At 44.2% G+C, this 23,811-nt stretch overlaps 2 protein-coding genes across 2 annotated transcripts; one reads left to right on the forward strand and one right to left on the reverse strand.

Annotated features, from left to right (window-relative positions):
- The first annotated feature begins 326 nt into the window (after positions 1-326).
- dhrs11a (dehydrogenase/reductase 11a) lies at positions 327-16,924 on the forward strand. The gene is made up of 7 exons (XM_069146935.1): positions 327-725; positions 13,585-13,794; positions 14,795-14,889; positions 15,345-15,474; positions 15,610-15,702; positions 15,795-15,860; positions 15,948-16,924. Exons 1-7 carry the CDS (start codon positions 594-596, stop codon positions 15,987-15,989), a joined length of 768 nt encoding a protein of 255 aa, XP_069003036.1. The 5' UTR covers positions 327-593; the 3' UTR covers positions 15,990-16,924.
- An 86-nt stretch (positions 16,925-17,010) lies between these two features.
- On the reverse strand, positions 17,011-22,579 carry LOC138196020 (sodium- and chloride-dependent GABA transporter ine). Its single transcript, XM_069145679.1, has 13 exons — positions 22,405-22,579; positions 21,822-21,956; positions 21,520-21,724; positions 19,926-20,058; positions 19,681-19,815; positions 19,458-19,561; positions 19,230-19,354; positions 18,825-18,937; positions 18,599-18,739; positions 18,403-18,502; positions 18,160-18,260; positions 17,908-18,075; positions 17,011-17,826 (listed from the first exon to the last, which is right to left on the reverse strand). The coding sequence occupies exons 1-13, from the start codon at positions 22,577-22,579 to the stop codon at positions 17,674-17,676; spliced, it is 1,788 nt and encodes a 595-aa protein (XP_069001780.1). The 3' UTR covers positions 17,011-17,673.
- Positions 22,580-23,811: the final 1,232 nt, after the last annotated feature.

Consider the following 23,811-nt stretch of genomic DNA (forward strand, 5'->3'; position numbering starts at 1 on the left):
GTTTTTTCCCAACCCAGTAAAAATGCAATTTTATTTTGACTTTTGCAGATGGATAGATGATTACTTATTATTTACTTATAAGACAACTGCTACTGTTCTTTACAAATGAAACACAGGACACATTTAGCGGTCGGGTAGCAGGCCCAGTCCTGAGTTTAGAAACTTACATATAACACATTTTGAACAATATTTGAATCCGTAGTCCTTCAATTTTGGAATAGAAAAGCGTACACAACACTCCTCGTGTTATTTTAGGTAAGTCCAGTAGGTGGCGCCATACAACCGCACAGCTCAACGCAGGCCCCGGGGCTGAAACAAAGTGGGAGGTGATGTGAACCGAACATTTACTCGCTCTCTGGACTGCATATTGCGGCCGGAGGAGCGCATGGATCCGGGCTTTACGCGCACTGGCTGCTGCTGCTGTCCTGGATGCTGCGCACGCTGACACAAGAGGCAGGAGCTGCGCATCCCACATTGCGAACACACATACTTGCACGGAAGAGCGGCAGCGGGCAGGTCCGACGGGCTTGAACGAAGCGGACGGAGGTCGAGCACCGGAGCCGCTGTTCGGCGGAGCTGCAGTACCGGCGGAGATGGAGCGGTGGAAAGGCAGAGTGGCCCTGGTGACCGGAGCCTCGGTGGGGATCGGAGCGGCCGTAGCCCGGGCGCTGGTCCAGCAAGGCATGAGGGTCGTCGGCTGTGCCAGGAACGTCGACAAAATAGAGGTGGGCGATTTTTTTTTTTTTTTTTTTTTTTTTTTTTTTTTTTTTTTTTTTAATTCAAATATCATTTAATTCCCGCTGTGAAATAAGTCGGTCCGACTCGGAGGAGAAGCTACAACACGACGAGCTAACTGACGTTAACCGTCAGCTAACACGAGCTGTTCGGTTGAAGCTGGAAACCTTCAGCGGATCAAACGCGTCCGAGGCGAGCTTCGTTTGTCGGGAGTCAGGCGTGGTTTTACGTAAAGGCAGCCGCGTTCAGCAAAAAAAAAAAAAAGAAAAGAAATCAAGCTGTATCAACCGTAATCATTTATGGCCCCATAATTTTGACTCATATTAAATCCAAAATAACAAACAGTGGTTTCAGAAAGGGGGGAAAACAAAATCCGGACCAGCTGCTGCTCCTGGTGGTGTTTCAGAGATCATACTGTACACACATGTACACACATGTACACACATGTACACACGTGTACACACGTGTACACACATGTACACACATGTACACACACAACGTGTTTGTTGTCACACAGCAGCACCCGTTAAACCACCCGGTAATGATGCTCCTGTACCGGCATCCCTGAGCCCCGCCACACCCCTCATCTCTCTTTTATTAACCCGTGTTGGACTCTCTCTGTCTCTGTGTCTCTGTCTCTCTGTGGGACACTAAACTGGTGTCTGTCCCGATCACAGGTTTCAGCCTCTCCTCTGTCCCTCAACAACAACAGATCCTGATCATAAAACAACCCAACCTTTGTAAATATCAGATTCAGACTTTGGACAGGAAAAGTGATTTCTGATGTGGTGAGCGATAAATACATCCAGACATGCGTATCACACGTTTTTTAGGTCAGTGCTCGGTTATTTGAATCACAGACGGCATCAATCGCACCGACTGTGATAGTAAAAGACGAGTCCTATTATTATTATTATTATTATTATTATTATTATTATTATTATGACAGACCTGCTCTCATCCTGTAAAGTAATTAGTGCCAGAGGTGATTATGTTTGAACTCCATGTGAATTCGTCGTCCTTCATATTGAACCTGCGAGTTTATGACTGTAATTACAAAATGAAGTTATTAATTCTGGAGAACATGGGAGGCAAAATCCAGGCAGAGACACACTTGGGCGGGGTATCACCCAGACGCCTCCTCCGGGGCAGGTGTCAGCGGCTCTGCCCCACCAACTCTTGTCCATAAGCCAGAAGACACTGCACCTTGTTTATCTTGTCAGACAATAATTAAGCCTCGCTCTCCGCGCCCCAACAGATTCCAGCGTTGTGCGGCAGGAAGACGTCTAAGCTTTTGCACATCACCACCTCTCAGGCAGCTCGCGCGTTGTTGTCAACTCTTACTCTAACCATTTTCATATCTTATTGAATTAAGTGGCCGGTTGGTTCAGAGTGGATGTAAAGAGCTGTGACAAAGCCGAGTGCCTTCGGTTCAACCTCCGTTTCTCAATAAGGGGTCATGCTTGTAACACCGGGTTACGTCACGCATGATGACCTGCAAGCGACGCACGCCTGGGAAGGTGGTTTAGTTCAGCTGGATTAGTTCTTCACGTTGTTACACCGGTCTCCGCTTCCTCGGTCTTTACAGGCTGCAAGAATACAGTTTCACAAATCTCAGGCGTTTTGTCGTAACATCCGCCTCAGGAACCCTGATGATTGGAAATCCTGAATTGCAAGCGACGCGTAGGTCGTTTCAAAGTTACGTTTGTTTTTGCTTGTTTCTTGTGATGCCATATTTAAATCAGCTCTTGTTTTGTGACGTGCCAACATTTTCCTCACCTTGACTACACACACACACCCGCGCTCAAAGCAGTAAACAGTGAATGGGAGTTGTGCAAACGATAGCCTCCTTCCATTCATACTCCGATCACATGGCTCCTCCTGTCAGTAGTTAACAGCTGGTTTCAGCTCCTGTCTGACTTCTGTGGTACTAAAACAAGGTCACAACATTTAAAATAATGCTTTTTCTTCATACAGACGTCAGTCAGCGGTGACGAAGCGAATACACTTCCGGTAGAGGAAACCTAATTACTGTTTATTGTGGATCACAATACACAGAATCAAAGCTCAGATGGACGTAGCAACAACTATCAGGCTGTGTCGAGTGAAAGGTTTCTGTCTCTCCCGTTCGATGTCAGGTTTCGTCTCTTGTGCAAACCAAAGAGAGTCTGTGTGAGTCGAGGGACAAAACCATTATTGTGCTCTCCCTGCTAAACTGGGCTCTTGGTGTAGTGGTGCCAAACCTGGCACGCTGCTTGTGGGGAATGTAAGTGTCTATGCATCACCAAGCAATTGTTCTTGACTTCCCCTTTGGTCTTGAACACTTTACTCTGGGAAACAAGAGCTCTTATTTTCCAGAAGCGACGTTGTGCCCCGTTGTAGAGCAGATAAACCAAAGAAAAGGAAAAATGGATTCAAATGTTCCAGGCTTCGGTTTTCTGTGTAAACACAACTGGGAGAAAGTGGAGTGGAGATTTGTGGCAGCCGTATTGTTTTGTTGTCTGTGAGGCTATAGAGTAGGCAGAGGGGGAGCAGCGATCTGGGGAGGGGGGGGGGACGGGACGGGACGTGTGGTCACCATGGGCTCGGGGCAGGAATGGAGGCGACAGGGTATCGCATCCAAGTAGCAGAAACACAGCCTGTCATTAACTCCTGTGAAGCTCCGTGCGACCAGCGGGAGATGCTTGAATTTCGCTGGAAGAAAAATCCCTTCTCTGTGCACACAAGCTGGTCTTTGGAGTTACAGACTGTTTACAACGTGGCCTCGGTGATCCAACGAGATCCAACGAGATCCAACGGGATCCAACGAGATCCAACGGTGTGCAGGCACGTTCTCACCACAACCAGGCAACGGAAATCAGCGGCGAGGAGGGACATGAAGCTAAACTAAACTCTTATCTATCACACTAGAAGGATTTATTGTTGTAGTTAAAACACACTTATGGAAGTATGAACTCCAGTTGCTGATCCCCGCAACTCAAATAATCATATATTTAAAACATAAAATATTACATTCAAGAAAGTCATTTGATTGATTGTTTTACTCTATATTTGGTAGATGGATCATATAACCTATAACCTCTACCAGGACTGCTCATTGAAGTCATTTTACATGCATTTGCTGAACATGATTTCACCATGTTGTTGCATTGAAATGTGTTGGCTGTCTCAACCTGGTTGCCAACAGGAATGTCACTAAATCTGCCGAAATCTAAGATTACCATGATTTGCATTTTTATGTTTGTGCTTTATCTGCAGGTCAGGGTGGGTATAGAGGAGATTATTATGGGCTGCTCTGGGGGAGGAGAAGCAGAGGTGGGGTTGGGGTGAGGTCCGTTACCTAATCAATCAGATTCAATCACTTACACGTATGGACAGTATAGCTTGTGTTGCTGTGGAAACAGGCCTGCAAGAAGCATACAAAACGTATCAAGTATTACTGAATATGGCCTGTTATTATAGCTATAATATAATCTATATCCCTCTGGATAAATACATCTATTTGTATTCTGCAGAAGTGAAACTGACATGTCCCGGGCGCTTTTGAAGCTTTGAACAATAGAGGCATATGTCAAACCTCAACGGCTTCGGCTGCTGCGATTTTAGATCAGATAAATTTAGCAAACACAATTTGTGACTGTGTGCAAAACAGATTTGTGGCGAGCCCGTGTTTGCAAGAGATTGGGAAGAGATTCAGCGTAAAGTATGCCCAAAGATAAGCTACGCCAAATTATTGAGCTCAGCAATAAAGAAAACCAGTCTGGGATACGAATACTGAGAATAGATGACAGGCAGGTTGTGTATTTGTTTCACTTCTGGACCGCCGGTGCAGACAGGCTTTGCGGATAATGACATTTGAATGCGTTGCTGTCTGGCATCGCTTTGTCAGTTTGCCTGTTTAAAGACTTTCACTACGCCGAGCACCGAACAGGCTCCTGAACGGCGGCCCGTCCTGCAGCTCTGTACCAGACAGACGCCTCTACACGTTTGCAGACTCTTTGTCGCTCGCCTGTCTAACCGGCGTAAACATCTTTTATTTGCGTGGGTAAATTGTGAATTAAAACTCGAAGCTCTTGGAGCTTCATTTGGGACCTTGGCTGACCTGCTTCGACTCGCTGCCCGTTCTGAAGCAGCTAAAAAAAGGTGCTCAGTCATCCTTCGATATCTGAGGTGACACGCTGGAAGTCAGTCACTGTCTCTCTGTCTGCACGTCTGAAGCCGTCTCAGACACCTCCAAACGTTGTGTCTGGACAATCTGTCCTGTTGTTTCACAGTGAATAGATTTCACTCCAGAAAGGATTTGAAGTGGGTCAGGTCAGGCAGCTTTACTCCCTTTGTCTACTACCCTCCGCCTCGCGTTGCATTTCTATCTCTCTTTTAGTCTCCGTCCTGATTCGTCTTTGTTTCTTTTTCTTTGTTTTCTTCATTTTAATGTGTGAAAAATGTGTTGTAAGATGTTTTTAATCGTTTCCCCAAGCCCTCTTTAGCATTCGAGGACACTTTCACACCTACATTAAATGCAGCATCTATTAATACACCAATCATTTGAACATTGTGCTTTTCGCCGTGTCACTTGTTATCAGCTGTAACAGAAATCACAGCACCGCCTTCCTCACCTCCTCAGTCGCTGTTTTATTTCCCGTGTCAATTTTCTCCTGAGCTCATGGAGTTATTAGCTCACGGCTCGTTGAGCTTCCAGGCTTTTGTCTTACCCGTTCAGAAAGCTTTTCCACTGACTGCGTGTTTTCCACTTTCGCCGTGAGCTGACACAGACATATACCTGACTAATAATCCAGCGGGTTTCTGTGGATTCGGCCCTCAGGAGAAGCAGCACAATGAATAACAACATTTCCTCATATATGACTCCTCCCAAAGCGGCAGTCTGAAATGTACGTAGACGCAGGTTTATGAAATAGAAACGCAGATATCAGTTTGTCTCATCTCCGCCCCAAGTGTAAAAACTCAGTTTATTTAAAGCTTGAAATAAGTTTTGAATTTCATCTTCACTTATTCCAGATTGACAGGCTTTTGTGCGGTCTGTGAGGAACTTTAGTGAGAGAACATTAAGACAATTTAACACTGCACCCGATGTAATAGGTAGAGGATTGATGGACTCGCAGCCCTCTTACGAAATCAGAATTCACACATTAAGTTTTATTCATTTATTCGTACTGTAGTCTCGACGCAGGATCGGGGCCACATCAAGAGAAAAAGAGTCACAATGTCAAGAATTAAGTTAAGTCAAAATATCAAGATTAAAGTTGAAATGCTATTTCAAAAATGAGGTAGAAATGCCAAAAATTAAGTCATAATGTTGAGAATAAAGTAGAAATGTTGAGAATAAAGTTGAAACACTATTTCAAAGATGAAGTCGAAATGTTTTGGATGGAATCATACTAATGAGAATAAAGTTGACATTTTTAAAAAGGAGCCAAATTTTGGGAATGAAGTGGAAATGTCGAAGTTGTCGGCGCTAATACTGAAAGTTTTTTGGAATGCAAAATAAAATATCTCCCTCTTCTCATTTCTTTTCTCTGATGTGGCCCGAAGGCTCATCGTACTTCTAAAATCTGTTGTGATAAAAACATTAGTTTGTGTGGCGCTCACCAGTGAAAAGTCTTTCTCAGACCTGCATTAGTGTAATACGGATAATATTCCTGCATATTAATAACAAAAAGCACTTATCAGCTCCATTTCTTCTCATTTGTCTGTGAATTATTGAGCTCTTGTGTCATCGGTGTGAAAACGTCTCGTTCCGGATCACATCGGTCTCTTCAGATGGACCCGGACGTCCCAGTGACCCGTCGGAGACGTCCCCGCTGTCCTCTCGCTGTCCTCTCGCTGCTCATCATCTTTCCGGGCGTTGGGTTTACTGCCGTTAACGTTCCCTCCCCGGGCCTCCTGCTGTGATAGGTGGAGAGCTTACCGTCCCGTTCCTGTCCCGTCCTGTCCCGTTGAAGACTCGCTGCAACCCTCTTCACTGCGTGTGTAATGACGGAGATCGTGTGGATTTTTGTATACGATGAGCGAGGGAGGAAAATGGCACGCGAATGCTGCAGCAGCAGGTCGGCACTTGTAACTGAAGCTGTGTGTAGCAGAGGGAGGACGGTGAGGAAGAAGGCACTGAGGGGAAAACAATCTTTTATGAATCCATAACAGGAACGGCGTGAGTTCACTAAGTTCAGGATTCTCAAAATGTTGACTAGAGCGAATGCAAATTGGATTGTTTTCACTTCAGAAGCAGCCAAATTGGACGCGTTAGTGGGTGTTTGTGGGATTTTGGAAACATTTATACTCGAAGCTCACATGCTGAAGAGACTCAGTCCGGGCTGGCCCACTTTGAAAGCTTCTGATCTTGGACGGCGTCAGATCAACACTCGTCTCCATGAGACTCTCCCGTCTCGTTTTTTTGTTCCCTCGTCTTCTCTGGGCTCAAGTCGTTGTCGACTGCGCATGCGTAACGATGTGGCTCATCGCTGAGTTGCGGTGGCGACGGTCGGAGTCGGGTGCGGACGGCCCGTCACGAGACGGAGGAACGTGACGGGTGCTGGTTCAGGAGAAGGAAGTTTCTGCCTTCAGCATGTTTCAACTACAAACAAGACAACTGGAGAGCTGTTGTTTCAGCATGCGATGAACGTAGGAATAAAGTAGTAATGTGGTGCTGCAGTGTCACCGAGACAAGAGTCATCATTACACTGATTTCTTTCTTGTTTGTCACAAAGCTCCGCTTCTGCCTTTACCTGCCTTTTATTACTTTGTTTGGGAAAGTAAAATCCAACCGCACTGGTTGCACCAGTCTGTTACACAACACCTGGCTGCTGCCTTTAGCCTGTCAGCATTATAAAAGACTTCTCATTGAGAGGCAGACGCACATACCAGACATCAGTTGTCATGTACTTGTTATCACAATGTTTTTTTGTTTAGCGTCTCATTATGTTTGAATTGAAAGTTATTTATGCTAATAAATAACTTGTTTTTTTATACATTATTCATACAGTATTTTAAAGCTGCGTGAGGCTTCTTTAATCGACTGGAGGTCATTCATTACCGGGAACTCCCCGAGTCGGTCACTCGGTGTGGTTCCTAGCAAAGGGTGTAATTATTTTCCTTATCTCCTCGTCTTGATTAGACCGCCCTAAAGCGAGCACTATAAAACCACCCAGTTTGACCTTTAGACCTTTTAGTGGCTGCGCTTCGGTGCGAACAAGCCATAATCACACGACCATACCTCCTTCGCCACTGCAATCCTATTACACCGCCTGCAGTCACATTTGACCCGTCGCCCTGGGTTACAGTGGCACGCCAAACTTGAAAGAGATGATTTTTACGTCATACAACAGCAGTTGAGCTGGATAATGAGTGATAGGGTTCAGCAGAATTAAGGTGACTACGAAGGAAACTTCCAAACCCTGTTTGGTCTGATTCATGGATGTCGTGGGAAGAGTTGCTTGAAGTTCAGTCACTGATTGGGTGGATTTGTTTTTACACAACACATCTTTTTCTTTTTGATCAGTGATTCCCAAACTGTGGTTCGCGTACCACTTGTGGTACACAAGGCTCCACCCAGTGGTACACAAGAGTTTTGCTGAAACACCAAACAGTTTCTCTACAACTAGACAGCGTCCCAGAATTTTAGCATTTCATTTCATTTCATAACAAAAAAATCAGATTATTACATGTACACATCATTTTACAGTGATGTAATTTAGATATAGCGGATATAAGATTTGTCGGTGCTCAGCGGTGGAGGGTGATGAGATTCAAACAGGTCAGATGCTGCCTTTTCTAGAAAGAAACATACATTTATTCTTTGCTTTTTGAATCAGCAGCCTCATGTTGTTGTTATTTAGCCTTTCTGAGGCTGTTGCATGGTTTCAATCAGTATATTTTATTTTATGAAAATAACTGTTGGTGTCTACAGGGGGACTGGTACTTTAAAAATGGAGTAAATGTGTCTGAAAAGTTAGAGAACCTCAGTTATGGAGTAGAAGTGAGTTTTCATGAGTTTTTCTCCAGCATGCAGCAGGATGTGTTTTCTCTCCCAATGTTTCACTCCCCTCCTTCCTTCCCTCCCTCCCTCCCTCCAGGCCTCCTTCCCTCCCTCCCTTCCTCCATACCTCCTTCCCTCCCTCCCTCCCTCCAGGCCTCCTTCCCTCCCCCTCTCTCCCTCCCTCCTTCCCTTCCTCCCTCCATCCCTCCCTCCCTCTCATCCTCCCTCCCTCCCTCCGTCCAGCCCTCCTTCCGTGTCCCTCTCGTCCTCCCTCCTTCCCTCCCTCTCGTCCTCCCTCCTTCTGCACACTTTTTTTTGTGTCCACTGGACAACAGTCTGGGTAATGAGGATGAAAATGCATCATGACAGGCAAAATTGTTTTGTGTGTCACAGGTACTTAAGAGATGGGACAGGAAGGATGAAGAGGAGGAGGGGGAGGAGGGGGGAGGAGGAGGGGTTACGGGCTGAATCACATCTTTAGAATTGTTTTTTTTTTTAAATTTATTTATTTATTTATTTTTATCCACCTACCAGTTTTTTCAGAGAATAAGAGGAGGCACAGGGCTTCATAACACAATCCCTCTTTTGTATTACAGCACTCTTCAGTCAACCCGAGAGAAATCTAATTTCTCAGCTCTCTCGGCTCAGGGCTGCTGCCTTCTGCTACTGATCCGGCTCACCACTTAAAGCTCGTCTGCCTTCAGCACTTTGGCATCTTTATTTTTATCTCTTTGCTCTTCTCCATTGAGTTGTTTTGCTGGTCCATTTTATAACACTTCCACGTGAGCGGGTGAATGATTGATGAAGGTGGTGTAAGACAAATAATGTCCCTTACATTGTAGACCTTATATAACGGCTCCCTGCAGGGGTCACGGGCCGTGAATGTGACCATGAGGGCATGTACACGTGTCTCGAAGGTCATTGCACAGCCATTACTCTAACACGCAAAGACTTGATCACTACTTGTCCTTTGAATTGTTCTAATTTGTATCTTTCTGTCAGGATAAATGCAAACAGTGATTTTATTTAAAGCTGTGATGCTGTGCTGCCATTCCCAGTTTCAGTCTGCTCTGGGATGAATGAATCGTGTGTTTGCCAGCTCCGCTGCTGTTGTATTTGCAGGCCTGGTTGCTGATCTGTGGGACAGTGAGCGTGCTGTAGCGCTGCCGCTGTAGGTGTGGCCAGGACGGGGGCTGGTACTGACCACAGCAGTGCAGCTGGTGCCAGAAAACACCCACATACACAAACACACGCAGATTCACAGCCTGACACTTCCTGTAGCTGGACACAGATCACAGCCGGTTTGCTCTGCTGCTCCCACTTCAACCTCAGTAACGCAACTAATTCCTCCCCAGTAACAAAAGACTGCCTCAGCTTCCCCTTTTATGTCCCTTCTCGATAAAGGAGAGGCTCTCCAGCGGGCTGTCTGAGGGCCAGTCCCTACTGGGATTCAGTGTGAAGTCAGACCAGTGATCACAGCTTCAAATTTTAGGTAATGGACAACAGGAAGTGTGTATAACACCAGTAAAAGAGTGTGTTATAGTCTCTACAGTGTTTTCAGTGTTTTTAGCATTTTTACAGCTTTGTTCGGGTAATGCCGTCTCTCTGGATCATCCCAGTTAAACAGCTTAGAGGAAGAGCAGCAAAATCTGCACACTCCAAGTGGGAGATAGACTGCATTCACTCTATTATGTTGTGTTTTGTTCGTAAAAAAAGAAAAAAGCCCCAATGATCCCTCATCCAATTTCAGCCCTGATTATACAAAGCAGGCTTCACAAGTATACCGAGTTTCCTCTCGGGAGCGGCTGCATGTTCAGCAGATGTTGTAGTTCTCATGTCCAGCTGTCAGACATGTAACACAACATATCATGATACGGTCACATTTATATACACGTGTGTCATAACATTACAGGCTCCCACAGCATGCAGCTCCCGGTCGTCATGCCTCTTCTCTGTGTTGCATCACAAATAGTGTTATGAACATTGTGAACTATGAATATGTGCTCAGTATCTTTACAGCAATCTCCGCTCTGCCGACGAAGCGAGGTTCAGCACTCGTTTAGAAAACAACGGAGGTGTGATTATGTCTTTATTGGCTCATAATGTGTTTTGGACAGATGGTGACTGGTGTGAATTACATGGCGTGCCAAGTTTTATCTCCCTCAGATTGTGATTTCTTGAAATTACTCGCAATACTTTTTTGGGGTGAACTTGTTGTCTTCATCCAGAGATTGAAACACGCACATAAACACGTGTAAATCCTGAGTGTTGGGGTGTTTGAATGATCAACACGTCTCGTGGCTGCTCTGTGATGTAGTCTGCTGTTATTGCTCTTGTGCAGAAGTTGGCTGTAATGGATTTCTTCTGGGATGTTTGGACAAAGTCATTTATCTGGAAATAAGCCTCTTCTGTTTTCTTATGCAGGGGAGCAAAGGCAACCTTGCAAATTGCTGATTGTTTAGATCAGTGATTCCCTATCAGGGGCTCCACAAAGGGTCCAGGCTCCAGGGTATCTGTGGAAAACTCAACTAACTCTTAATAGAAATAAAGATTTATTTACAGAATATATCTGCATATTAGTGTTATGGGGGGGGGACTTCTCCGGCCCTAAGACTCACCTGGAGAGACAGATGACAGATGTGTTTGGATGCTATTCGTAGACTGCAGTTCTGTTTTTAATACCATCATCCCCACATCGCGGGCCTCAGCTCATCACCGTGCAGCTGGATCCTGAGTTTCCTGTCGGAGCATCCTCGTGCGGTGGGACTGGGCCCCCACCTTTTCACTATAGCTGTACTGTCACACCACAGGGATGTGTGTTGAGCCCTTCTTCACACATGACTATGCTGCCGCATTCACGACTTAACACCATCATCAAGTTCCCAGATTACTCAACAGTGTTTGAGCTAAACTCCAACAAAGAGGAATCAGCCTGCCGAGCCTGGTGCTCAGAGAACAAGCTGCCCCTCCGCACCGCTGTGACCAAGCAGCTGATCATTCACGGCAGAGTGGAGACGGTGTCCAGCTGCAGGTTTCTGGCCGTTCACATCTCAGAGGACCTCACAGGGTTTGCGAGCTCCACTGCAGCGGTTAAAGAAAGTGCAGCGACGGTTGTTATTCCTGAGGAAGCAGGAGAAAGCTGGTCAGCTCACAACAGTGACCTTACGGACCGCACCCGAACACGCTGCGTCTCTCCGTGGTATCTGGCTCATGACAGCTGCTGATAGGAAACACGACATCTCCAGCTCACACAGCCTCTGGAAAGCTGCCAGTATCTGTAAGGACTCCACACATCCAAGCCTTCATCTGAACTCCTTCCATCAGGCGGGTGACACCGTCTACGCCCTCCAGACTTTCCCAAAGCCAGAACTGCTCCCAATCAGTCCACCAAGAATCTCAACTGTCTGACAGACCTGCCTCAAATGAAACGACCATTTATACTCCCGTTCATCTATTCAGTTGCTGCTGTGTTTCGTAATTATTATTCTCTATTGTATGTGCCGTTTGTATTCGCAAACTTAATCTCATTGTGCTTGTGCAATGACAATAAAGACACTCTCTTCTAGTCTAATTTAAAAAGCAGCCTAACAGGATTAAAACACCGAGTGATGCAGATCTTCTCTAAATGAAGTGAGCTACCCATCAGCCCAGTGTTGCATATGAGCGGGTGAAAACCAGGCAGCAGGCGAGCAGAGAAGCAAACAGCTACTGTTTGTTAAAATAATGATAATACAAATAGTTTGTAGTTACAGTTATTGTTGATAATAGATAAAAGTAATTAATAAATAGTCAGCACTGAAAGTATGTTTTTAAAAAAAAAAAAAGGGAAATGGTGAAAATAGCTTAAGAAATGACTGAACAGCTGAAATTGTTCGCTCAAAGTAAAGAATACAATGTCCAGTTCAAATGTCCAGCTGCTGACACTTGTGGTGGGCAAATTTAAATAAAGTGGGAGGTGAAATTATGCAGTTTCATGTCATTTTGGTAAAGATTTAAAGTGAATTGAGTGGAAAAATATTGTGACGCTACATGACCAGTTTATAATCCATTCAGAAGAACATTTGCAACATGACAGGTGGTGTTGATGAACGGCTCCTTGAACTCATCTGACAACAGAAGCTGGGAGCCGCTACCGAAAAACAAATCCATCGTCCCCGAGCTGAAAATAGTTTTTCCTTTTAGTTTGTTGAGACCGGCGACTTTCTGAGCGTCGAATGGTTTTGGCGACACAGACGCAGGCAGGGTCACGGTGCTGTGCAGATCTCCGTAGATCTCCTTGTGCCACCGGCCCCGTCCTCGTCACCCACGCTGCCTCCTGTCCGACTGGCACCCAGAGCGAGACATCAGGTGACTGGTGCAGCTGTGCCTGGCAGGGGGATCTGTGTCACTTTGCATCATAACCCCACAGTGGTGGACAGCCGGCTGACCCGGTTGGAGCGCTGCCGGCTCGACCTGCAGCGAGCTCGAGCCCGGCTGGATCTCATCAGAGCTTAGCTGCCATCTTCTCATCCGCGGTCATCCAGTGGAAATTCAATTCATTCAATTAATGTGCGTTTTATTATCAGGAATAAAAAAATAAAATAAAACATACTCACTGGAAGGGCTTTGGCTGCACTCTCTGGCCCTGATGTGGTGTTGATCTCATGGCTGCACGTTCTCCGCTTCCTGTGTGTCTGAGTGGGTAGGGTGTTTATCGTTTCACTCTCTTTATAACGGAGCTGAAAATCAATCATTTCTGTCTATTCTCTAACACCGTCAGCCCTAAAGATCAACACGTGTCCACTTGAAGTAGTTACGTGTTTATTATTCTCTGACAAACATGGATGTTGTTGACGTGGTTTGTTGTTGTGATTTTTCAGAAGCTGGCAGCTGAATGTCAGAGCGCAGGCTACAGCGGCACACTGATCCCGTACAAGTGTGACCTCTCCAACGAGGAAGAGATCCTGTCCATGTTCTCAGCCATCAAGACGCTGCACAAGGGCGTGGACGTGTGCATCAACAACGCCGGGCTGGCCCACAACGAGCCGCTGCTCAGCGGAAAGACGGAGGGCTGGAGGAACATGATCGACGTGAGTGGATCGCAGACATGCAAATCTGAATGCCAAAGCTGAAATAAGCTGAAGAGAGAAACTTATTGAAAAGGGAAGGCTCCCACCCCCTTATGTTTTATTGATCTGATGGTTATCAAACAAAAGCAGAGGGAGGAGCTGTAATGGCTGCCCGGTGTGAGTGGAAGTGTTTGTAGAGCTTGTGTTGTTCAAGGAATAAGAGTAAAAGCAGAAATGTGGATGCATTGGTCTCAACACACACACACACACACACACACACACACACACACACAGACACGCACACACACACAGACACACACACACATACACACACACACACACACACACACACACACACACACACACACACACACACACACACACTGCTGCCCTCCCCTCACAGAGGCTGCTTCATTGGCTCTGAGGAGACGCTCTGGCACGGCAGAGGCCCACTAATGAAAGCCAGCACTATTTCTCTTGTTGGGACGTTACACTCTGATTCATTGAGCTCTTGACCACCGAGGACCCCCCCCTGCTCTAAAAGTCTCTGTCTCCAGGGTCCGGCATTCGTACCGCTCACCCATCTGTTGTCATGGCAGCCCACATGAATGTGTACAGCAGTGTATTTTTAGCCTGTGTTTAATCTGTGCGCTGACCTTGTTTGGTCACCTCCCCCTATCTCGCTCCCACGCTGGCGTTAACCTGCCGTCTATCAATGTCACTACGGGAGCAGCTTAGAGGCCGCAAGCTGGACAGGAACAGCAGGTTCAGATGATTTAACACACTGACCCGGTGAACATCAGCCAGCTCAACTTAAACTTTGTCATCGCTTTGCATCCGTCAGTGTGATTCAGCAATAAAGCACAAGTTCAACAAAAGACATCAAAGTACTAAGTTTTTTATTTTTTATTAATCACGCAGCATAAGTTAGGCTACCTTTCACATGCGTTGAGTAGTGAATAGATATTGTAGATTAACCCTAAACAGTAAAAGAAGGTTTCCGTCTTCACGTCCTCTCCAGGTGAATGTCTTAGCCTTGTCCATCTGCACCCGAGAGGCGTACAAATCGATGAAGGAGAGGAATGTGGACGACGGCCACATCATCAATATTAACAGGTAAGCTATAAACAACCTGAAGACTGAAGACAAATGTAACGATTTATCTGAAAATACCTCGGCCACTTTGTTCAAGGTTCTTTGAATCCAGCAGGAATTAAGTAAAGCCAGCTGTGAGCCCCAACTGGCCCATGTATAAACTGTATGCAGACCAATTTCATTGAATTTGGTTTATCAATATTTGACTGATTAAAGTCTGATTGTTGGATGTCTTTTATGTTTCTTAATCGGTGTCTTTTTGTCTGTAGTTTTAGCTCCGTGGGCTGTTTTAAGCCCACAGATAATGATATTAAACATTATAAATAAACTTCATGTGAGAAATGTAACTGAGCACGTCGAGGCCTTTGAAAAGAACACGGAGAATGTTCGATATTTAATTTTGTCTTGAGTCAAATATGAGCTACAAGACGTGATTGCTGTCTCGCACGCCTCTGACACGTCTGTCTCTCCTTCAGTATGGGCGGCCACCGAATGGTGCCGAGCGCCGACGAGCATTTCTACTGTGCCACTAAATACGCTGTGACCGCTCTGACTGAGGGGATACGGCAAGAGCTTCGAGAAGCAAACACCCACATCAGAGCCACGGTGAGTTCGCCGTCTCTGTCGCCGTCGGTGCCACACGGGATCACATGAGAGTGTACAGAACATGTCTTGTAATATCCGGTATCGGTGTGTAAATGGTGAAGCAGTAAATCTCTGCTGCGTTGTCCTCCCCTGCAGTGCATATCTCCTGGAATAGTGGAGACTGAGTTCGCCTTCCGGCACCACAACAGCGATCCAGAGAAAGCAGCTGCAGTGTATGAGAGTATCAAAGTAAGACTGTGCATTTTCATTGAGAGTGTGTCACACAGTGAACATACTCGTGTGCTGATGCATCAATATATCCTCTCTTCTCCTGTCGTCAGTGTTTGAAAGCAGACGACATAGCCAGTGCAGTCACGTTTGTCCTCAGTGCCCCTCCTCATGTCCAGGTACATCTCTCTGTCTCTTTTGTATTATAAACAGTTGCATGGCGGTTTGTTTCTGTGTTGATCTGCCTCTTTTCCTTTCCTCCTCAGATCGGAGATGTGCAGATGAGGCCGGTAGAGCAGGTGTCCTAGCAGCGAAACAGGAAAGCTGCGGGAGGAGCAGACGAGACAGCAGCCATGGTGACTCCTTAGCGACCTCTGTTGGGCAAAAAAGGGGGTGGGGGCGGGTGGAAGTGGGTGGGAGGGGTGAAACAAATCAACTACAGCCGTGTCGGGTCTGCAGGGGACGTGGCCGAGCAGGGCTGGAGCCTTAAGGAGGCTGTGCGAGGAGACGAAGGGCGTGGACTTTTGTAAACCACTACAAAAATACTACTGAATGCAGCAACCTGGCATGTGTGAAGCGTCGGCCCTGAGCGGAGCCGACTCCAAACCACAGTAGGAACAAACACGGAGAGAGTTGCTGCTGAGCCCTGCGGTCATCTGCACGGCCATCACTTCAGAGGGACGAGTATGCCATTGATTGCACATGTTTTTGTTTTTGTTTTTGTAGGTCATATGACATATCTTTTTGAAATTAAATTTAAAGAGTAATTGCTGTTTATAAAAATGACAACTTTTTTTTGTTTAAATTTTTTAATAAATACTTTAGCTTTTGGCTATAGATAGATGTGGTCTCATATTAGCTAACCCTAGACAAATACTATGTCAGACCCACTGTAGGTAAACACAAGCAGTCTGTCCATCCTGCCACCTTTTATTCGCTGTATGATTCAACAGACATGTTCTATGGTTTGGATCTATAAACCTCACATGAGGGTGAAAGAAAGTATAAAGAGAGATACTCTTGTCTGTAAAGCACACAGAGGTTCTTCAAGCCACCTTCTTTGCCTGTGCGATTTCAGTTGTTCTGCACTTTGGTTCCATTTGTGAAGAGTTACGAGAAGGAAACACTGGCAACTCGTATAGAGGAGGAAACTAACTCTGCACATGTATACCCGAGACACATGTACCCTTCTGTCGGAACTTTCTCATGAGATGAATAAATAAAAACTGTCGCCCAGACGGAGGTTTGTGTCGCGTCAACTTGATTACAGGAAAGAAAAGACATAAATGGTGGACTTTGTGACAGGTTTTTATTACACCTTACATGACATACAGTTAATGACCCGTGTACTGGTCTGTTAACTACCAGCATGACATTTTTATCAGCAGTGCCCTGTTGCATTTGACCTAATAAATGAGTCAGCAACAATAAATCGACAGTGATTTATATTTTTAAAGGAAGTCCCTCGATATAAAAGTTCAGCTGGGAGCTGAGAATGTTAAACACTCGCTTTACTTTGTTATTTTGTTGTAAAAACAGTCCGTATTAAATCTGAGAAAAGCACCAGAGACTGTGTCAACAGACGGCCAAAAGATGGCAGTCTTAGCAAAGTAAAGTCCATGAATGATGGCAGTCAAACTGTGGGAAGTCCTCTGGAGCAAACAAGGAAGTGGTAGTCAAACATTGATGATGCACACAATAACCAAATCTAAACACTGTTATTCCAAAACAGCATATTGCATCAAACATAAGCACACAGTAAAAGGAAGCAGGAGTTTAGGAGATTATCTGCATGGCAGATAGGCAGCAGCACTTTTTCACAATCATGTAATCTTTTTTTTCCACATACCTCTGTTTGATTTTCTGACCAGATGTTTATCTAAAATTTAAAACTAATGGAATGCATTAATTGATGATTAACTTTGAGCTTAGCAATGATCTGCCACAGTTGGCGGCGAGGTGGACATTGTGTTTGTGCACAACACTGAGGTTTCAGAGGTTTGTCTGAACGGGAGCTTTCTCGGGTAGCTCGATGCCGGAGCTGATGACAGCTATGGCGGTCTGTCCGTGCTTTCCTCCCCTCTCATAATAAGCCATTTTTGACTTTCCATCCAGTGTGAACGGTGTGATGGACAGCTTTAGCTTCTGTGGGAGAAATGTACCAAAAACATTAACACAGTTTGACTCTACGTGAACGTGGCAAATAGTAAATATACAGCACATCACCTGAATGAGTGAACCAGGCAGCACCCACAATGTGTGAATGGCACCCAAAGGAATCCAGATGATGGAGGCCAAGGCAATACCCCAACCGACCCCCTGAGCCCAGGGAGGGAAGACATAGTCGCCATAGCGGGCCGGTTTGAACTGGATGATGGAGAAAACCAGGATGACCTGCCACAAGACGAAACATTTACAGTTCAGTTGTTTGGATCTTTTCATCATATTGATGTCAAAAAGAATCTCCTGTCCTCTTACAAAGATCAGCACAGGAGCAACAATCAGCCAGCACAGTTTGAAGAACATGTGTGCGCTCCTTCCAGTCATCTCCTTCAGGTTGGCTGAAAGTCGGTTCACACCTGCACATAAAAAGGTAATTCAAATCAACATTTGTTGCACTTAAAAACAGCCATACCATGTGTTCAGATGTGTCTGTTGGTGTAAAAGTGCAGAATCATATAAAGTGGGGGGACGAACCCCCCAAAAAAAACATTTTCTCACCATAACACCAACAGATGGCTACAACCTCAAAGAATGCGAGAAACATGATGGACACTATGGCAGTGTAATGGTCCATGAGCTGGAAAACATAGATTCCCACCTGGATAGAGACACACACTTTAGGACAGCAGGTCAGTGAGACCAAGGGTCCAACAATTTGCTTTGGTTAAAGTTTAGAATGTACGGTAGTGTGTACCTGCATGATACAAGGAATCCCAAACAGGAAGGCCACAACACAAACTGCAAGAACAAAGAGTTCCTTCCGCTTGAAAACTCGGATCAGATATTGATAATGTTCATCCATGATGCTGGTCACCATCACTTCAACCATTGCAAACTGGCAAAAAAGGGTCATATTGTAGAGTTGTGCAAATAACATGATTTTCTTTCTTCAGTTAATCATCATTGAAGTTTCCAGTTACCTCGCTGTCCAATCCGAGGCAAAGCAGCATGAAGAAGAACAACACAGCCCACAGCTGAGGCACCGGCATGTTGGCAAAGGCTTGTGGATAAACAACGTAAACAAGTCCTGGACCTACAAACACACAATAAGGTACATCAGAGCTGACTGAGCAAGCAATTCAAGGAACTTCTAACAATCCCACAATGCAATGCACCACATTTTACAGCTGCCAAAATGACTTACATGACTCAACAGTTAACAGGACCAGAACACAAAGCATTGTCTTTGCAATAATACTGACTTATAAACCCACAAGCGTGAACACAGATTAAATTGTGCATTATTTTTTATCACTATTAGATTCATCTAAAATATCAACTACATAGTAAGTATCCAGTTTTTATCAGTAGTTTTGTTTTCTTACCATCCACAGCCAGGTCGCTGACAGGAATGCCCTGCAGATGAGACATGTACCCAAAGGCTGAGAAAATGACAAAACCTGCCAGGATACTGGTGATGGAGTTGATTATGGATATTGTCAGTGTGTCCCTGTGAGGAGAGAAGATGTTCTGAATATCACTTTTTTTTTTTTACTTAATATCAGTTTCTAGAGGGGGAAAAAATGAGAGAATGAGGATGTTCAGCTGATTACTTGAGGACGTTGTTGTTGAAGGAGTTGTAGCTAGACATGGCCAGGAGGGAGCCAAAACCAATCCCAATGGAGTTAAAGATTTGAGCTGCAGCATTCACCCATACCTGCAACACAGAGGGATGTTCATCCAAACTACTGATTACTACTGATCACTGCCAGCCCATGTTATCAATGCCTATAAACCAGTGGTTACTTCCACTTCCTTCTCCGTCTTCTTTCTTACCTCCACCAAGAGAAGCTTTTCCCACTCCGGCACGATGAAGAAGGTTATCCCTTCTATCGCTCCAGGAAGCTGCACATTGTTGATCAGCAGGGCAATCAGAATAACATACGGGAACAGAGCAGTGAAGTACACCACCTACACACACAGAAAAAAAACAAAAGAAAAAAAAAAAAGGATGATATTCACTGTTTATCCATTATTCCATTTCTTCATCTCTGTCTCAGTTTCTCTTTCTCTTCACTCACCTTTCCAGTTGATTTCACCCCTTTAAAGATGCAAAAGTAAATCAGGATCCAAGCCAGGATGAGGATGAAGAAAAGCTCCCAGCGCATCCCTCCTATTTCCCCTACTCCATTGGTCTGCCCCAGCATCTTATAACTTCAGAGACACCAAAATAAAAGGGAAAAAAGGGGTACACAACTATTACCCAAAAATTATCCCAATCTACAATAATCATGCCATTATCCCTTAAAAACTGAACACATTATAACCATTAATAAAAAGAGTGTTTTTACTTGTGAAAAAAAATTGTAACGATGATGACAGGAAGTTCTTACCATGTGGAGTCCCACAGGGGTCCATTTTAAGCCTTCAAATGTTTCTGATTCACCACATTTTATTCACCATTTACCAAACAAATTCTAGTTTATCTTCTATAATATATGCCCATTTTGTTTCCAAGTTATCTCTCTATCACAATCTAAAAGTCAGGGATGGGAATATGTTTTGAAAAATCTCGAAATGGATGGCGATGAAATTCTGGTAGATAATCAGTCCAAATGGAGTTGTTGATTCCCTCACTTTTCCACTAATACCACCATGAGGAGGACATTTTCTACTTTTGGCAGATGAGATGTCAGATGTATGTACAAATGGATCAATTGCTATTGAATTTGTTCAGACATGCATGGTCCCCGGAGGAATGCACCACCAGCAGGTTCGCATTTGTGGGTCACCTCTTTACTAAACATCACTAGATAAGGAACTTTTATCTATTGGTTTCCTCTAAAATGAGCACTACAGCCTCAGCATTATCTTTTGTGTGGCAGAAGTCGGCAATGATGCTTTACAATAAAAAAGATTTTGCATTTTAAGGTTTCCTTTCACAGCTTAAAAACCTGAGAGTTTCTAGACTTTAAATCATGTGTGAGCAGGAACCTGAATTTTTTTTTTTTGTAGCCTCATAACAGCCAATCAAACGACAGGTCCTCCCTGCACTTTGACTAACGTGTCAGCTTGGCATTCGGCACCAAACACTTCACAAATATTTAACAAACAGCTTGGATAACATTCCCCACGTAAGTTGAAGTGAACCCATTCCTCCATTTATCCACCAGCTGCAGTTACACAAGTTAATGAGTAGCCTAAATCTGAAAACGTGAGGTCTCACTCCACCGTCTACACAGCGAGCTGTTAAAAAAAAAGAAAAAGGTAAGCAGGTGCATTGAAATGTTCAGCATGGTGAAACTGAAAAGCTAAACCCAATACTTCCCCAGCATCAAAATCAAAGAACCAACATCAGATGGGCTCAACTCTAAAACTGCTGCACACAGAAGAAAGCTACACATAGATATACACATTATACATGTGACTAATGCTCTCTTATCACTGACCTTGCCTGGGACTGATATCCCTCCCATGACTCTGATAAGTTGTGTTGACCATTAATGTTTTATCAGAGTATTTAAAACCACTTCCTTTCACCTCTGAAACAAAAGTTTGCATTGTGTAAGCAGCTTCCTGCTGAGCAATAGCAATTTTGTAATGCGTCTGTAATCTAATCATTAGCTGTGTAATTATGAGAGCCAGTGCTGGTTTCTCACACACACTAAAACATACGTGAAAAACTCCTGGCTAGCTGTGGAGGAGTAGATGCTGCCAGTAGCATGACTGGTGCAGTTTGCCGTGTTCCACGTGTTGTTGCAGTGTTGCCATGGCAGTGGTGCCTGGAAGGAGCTGAAGAGATAATAAAGGGCCCAGGTGATGACGACATTGTAATAGGTGCACATGATGAAGGAGATGGCCACTGATGCCATGCCCACTCCTGAGGTCAGACAAAAAGCATGTCAAGAGTTTTGTTTTTGTCAGACATTTCTTAATTTTTTTTTCATATTGGACACCTTTTATAAAGATCAAAGTACCTTTGAACAGTGGGCAGACACTAGCCAGAGCATGGACAGGACCTCTCCTCGTGTACTGCCCCACAGTCAGCTCCATGTAGAGCAGAGGGATACCCAGCACCACCAGCATGAGCAGGTACGGCACCAGAAAGGCACCTGGCAGGGAGTGATGGGAGTCAAATGTCACACATTTTGCTGTAATTGTTTTATGGCATCCTTTAATCTTTAACTTTTATCAAAGTTAGTGTCTTGTATAATATGTGTTACAAATTCTTGCATACTCATTAGTTTGTGTGCAATTGGCAGGATTGTTAGTTTACAATAATAAAGATATATAACTTTATGAAGGGAGGCCGCACGTGACTGTTACCAAAGACAGTCGGAGGGTAATTAAAACCTAGAATGACTTTTATAAAAGTTTTATTAAAAGTTTCTTAACAATTTGAACACTTTTCATTGTTATTAGTATCACTGCAGAACAAAATCACGCTCACTAACAGCACATTTGGTTAATCTTTGGATCCACTATGTATATGTACAGTGTGTACTCTACGAACAGAGGGTGGTCTACAAGTAAGGATGAAATGTCAGCGTGGTTTCTCACCTCCTCCACTCCTGTAGCAGAGATAAGGGAACCTCCAAACGTTGCCCAGACCCACAGCACATCCGATGCCAGCCAGTGTGAACTCTATCTGCCTGCTCCATGTTGGTCTGTTGAACTGCTGGTCCATTTCTGCTCCCTGTGGCACCACTGTCGCACGTCTGGGCCCCAACTCCATGAGGCTGTTGAGTGGAATTTAAGTGACTCCGGGTGATATAACCTTCCTTTTTATTATCCTTAATGATTAGCTTAACAGAAGCACTCATGCATGAAGCAGCTTCAAGGCTCACAAACAGGAAAAAGTGTGTCTTTGTGTTATAAAACACAAAGACTCAGATTTGTGGATCTAAATTAGTACAAGGATTAAAGAGATTTCCAGATTCTTATTTTGAAAAACTGATTAAAAAAACCTGTTCTCAAACCTTTCCGCATCCAATGAGCAGAGTACATTTTTGCTCATTTTAACATGTAAAATAGATCATTTTTTACTGATTAAAAAGTAAATCTAACTCTTGTAACTGGATCTGGAAAGGCTTTACTTGTATTTAAATGTCTTAATAGGTTTTAATATATCTCTATGAGGTCTAGGTCATGAAACACTTTTTAAAAAGTGTTTTATGACCACTTTATGATGTTACCAACACAAAAAATGAGTGTCTGCAAAGTGACAGGATTTATTCTCTAACAAACAATTTATATTCCTAGACAGTAATCTTCATGTTTTATGGTCAGCAGTGATATGGCTAGTGAAAGCTCTTTAAACATGTAACCATGAAGAACAACAAAACCACATCACAGCTTTCTAAAAGAGTTTTTATCTGTTAGTTTGTGCTTGTATTAGCAATTACGCTCATGTACAGTTGAAAATGTATTGATTTCCTCTATTCACATATCACTCCTGAGATTGTCATTATGAAATTTTAGACAATACATTTACTCTATTTGGCAAATTGTGAAATGAACATTATTAGGTGAAGGACCTAAAAATAATAATCTCTCGTAATACAACCAACTGCAACCCCTTTTCCAAAAAAGTCGTGACTTTTCATCAGAATGTGATGATTGCAAATTGTGTAAACCCATATTTCGTTGAAATTAGACCATAGACAACATATCAAATGATGTTTTATGAAAAATATATGCTCATTCTGAATTTGATGACAGCAACACGTTTCCAAAAAGTTGGTACAGGGGCATGTTTACCAATGTGGTGCATCACCTCCTCTTGGGTTTGGGAACTGAGGAGACCAGTTGCCGCAGTTTTGGAAGATAAATGTTGTCCCATTCTTGCCTGATGTAGGATTTCAGCCACTCAACAGTTCAGAGTCTCCTTTGATGTGTTTTTTTTGCGTCATGATGCACCAAATAATAACCAAAATTCAATGGGTGACATGGCTGGACTGCAAGTAG

Source organism: Embiotoca jacksoni, unplaced genomic scaffold, assembly GCF_022577435.1.
Source record: "Embiotoca jacksoni isolate LCO1_2020_lvr unplaced genomic scaffold, fEmbJac1.0.p SCAF_13, whole genome shotgun sequence".
NCBI lineage: Eukaryota > Metazoa > Chordata > Actinopteri > Embiotocidae > Embiotoca > Embiotoca jacksoni.

Bases quoted from the DNA above. Each gene is read 5' to 3' on its own strand.
- dhrs11a (XM_069146935.1), top strand. From the start codon at position 594: ATGGAGCGGTGGAAAGGCAGAGTGGCCCTGGTGACCGGAGCCTCGGTG. The intron at 726-13,584 runs GTGGGCGATTTT...GTGATTTTTCAG, and splicing joins GGAACGTCGACAAAATAGAG to AAGCTGGCAGCTGAATGTCA. The intron at 14,890-15,344 runs GTAAGCTATAAA...TCTCTCCTTCAG, and splicing joins CACATCATCAATATTAACAG to TATGGGCGGCCACCGAATGG.
- LOC138196020 (XM_069145679.1), bottom strand. From the start codon at position 22,579: ATGGAGTTGGGGCCCAGACGTGCGACAGTGGTGCCACAGGGAGCAGAA. The intron at 18,938-19,229 runs GTAAGAAAACAA...GTGTGTTTGTAG, and splicing joins CAGCGACCTGGCTGTGGATG to GTCCAGGACTTGTTTACGTT. The intron at 18,740-18,824 runs GTAACTGGAAAC...CTTTTTTGCCAG, and splicing joins GCCTCGGATTGGACAGCGAG to TTTGCAATGGTTGAAGTGAT.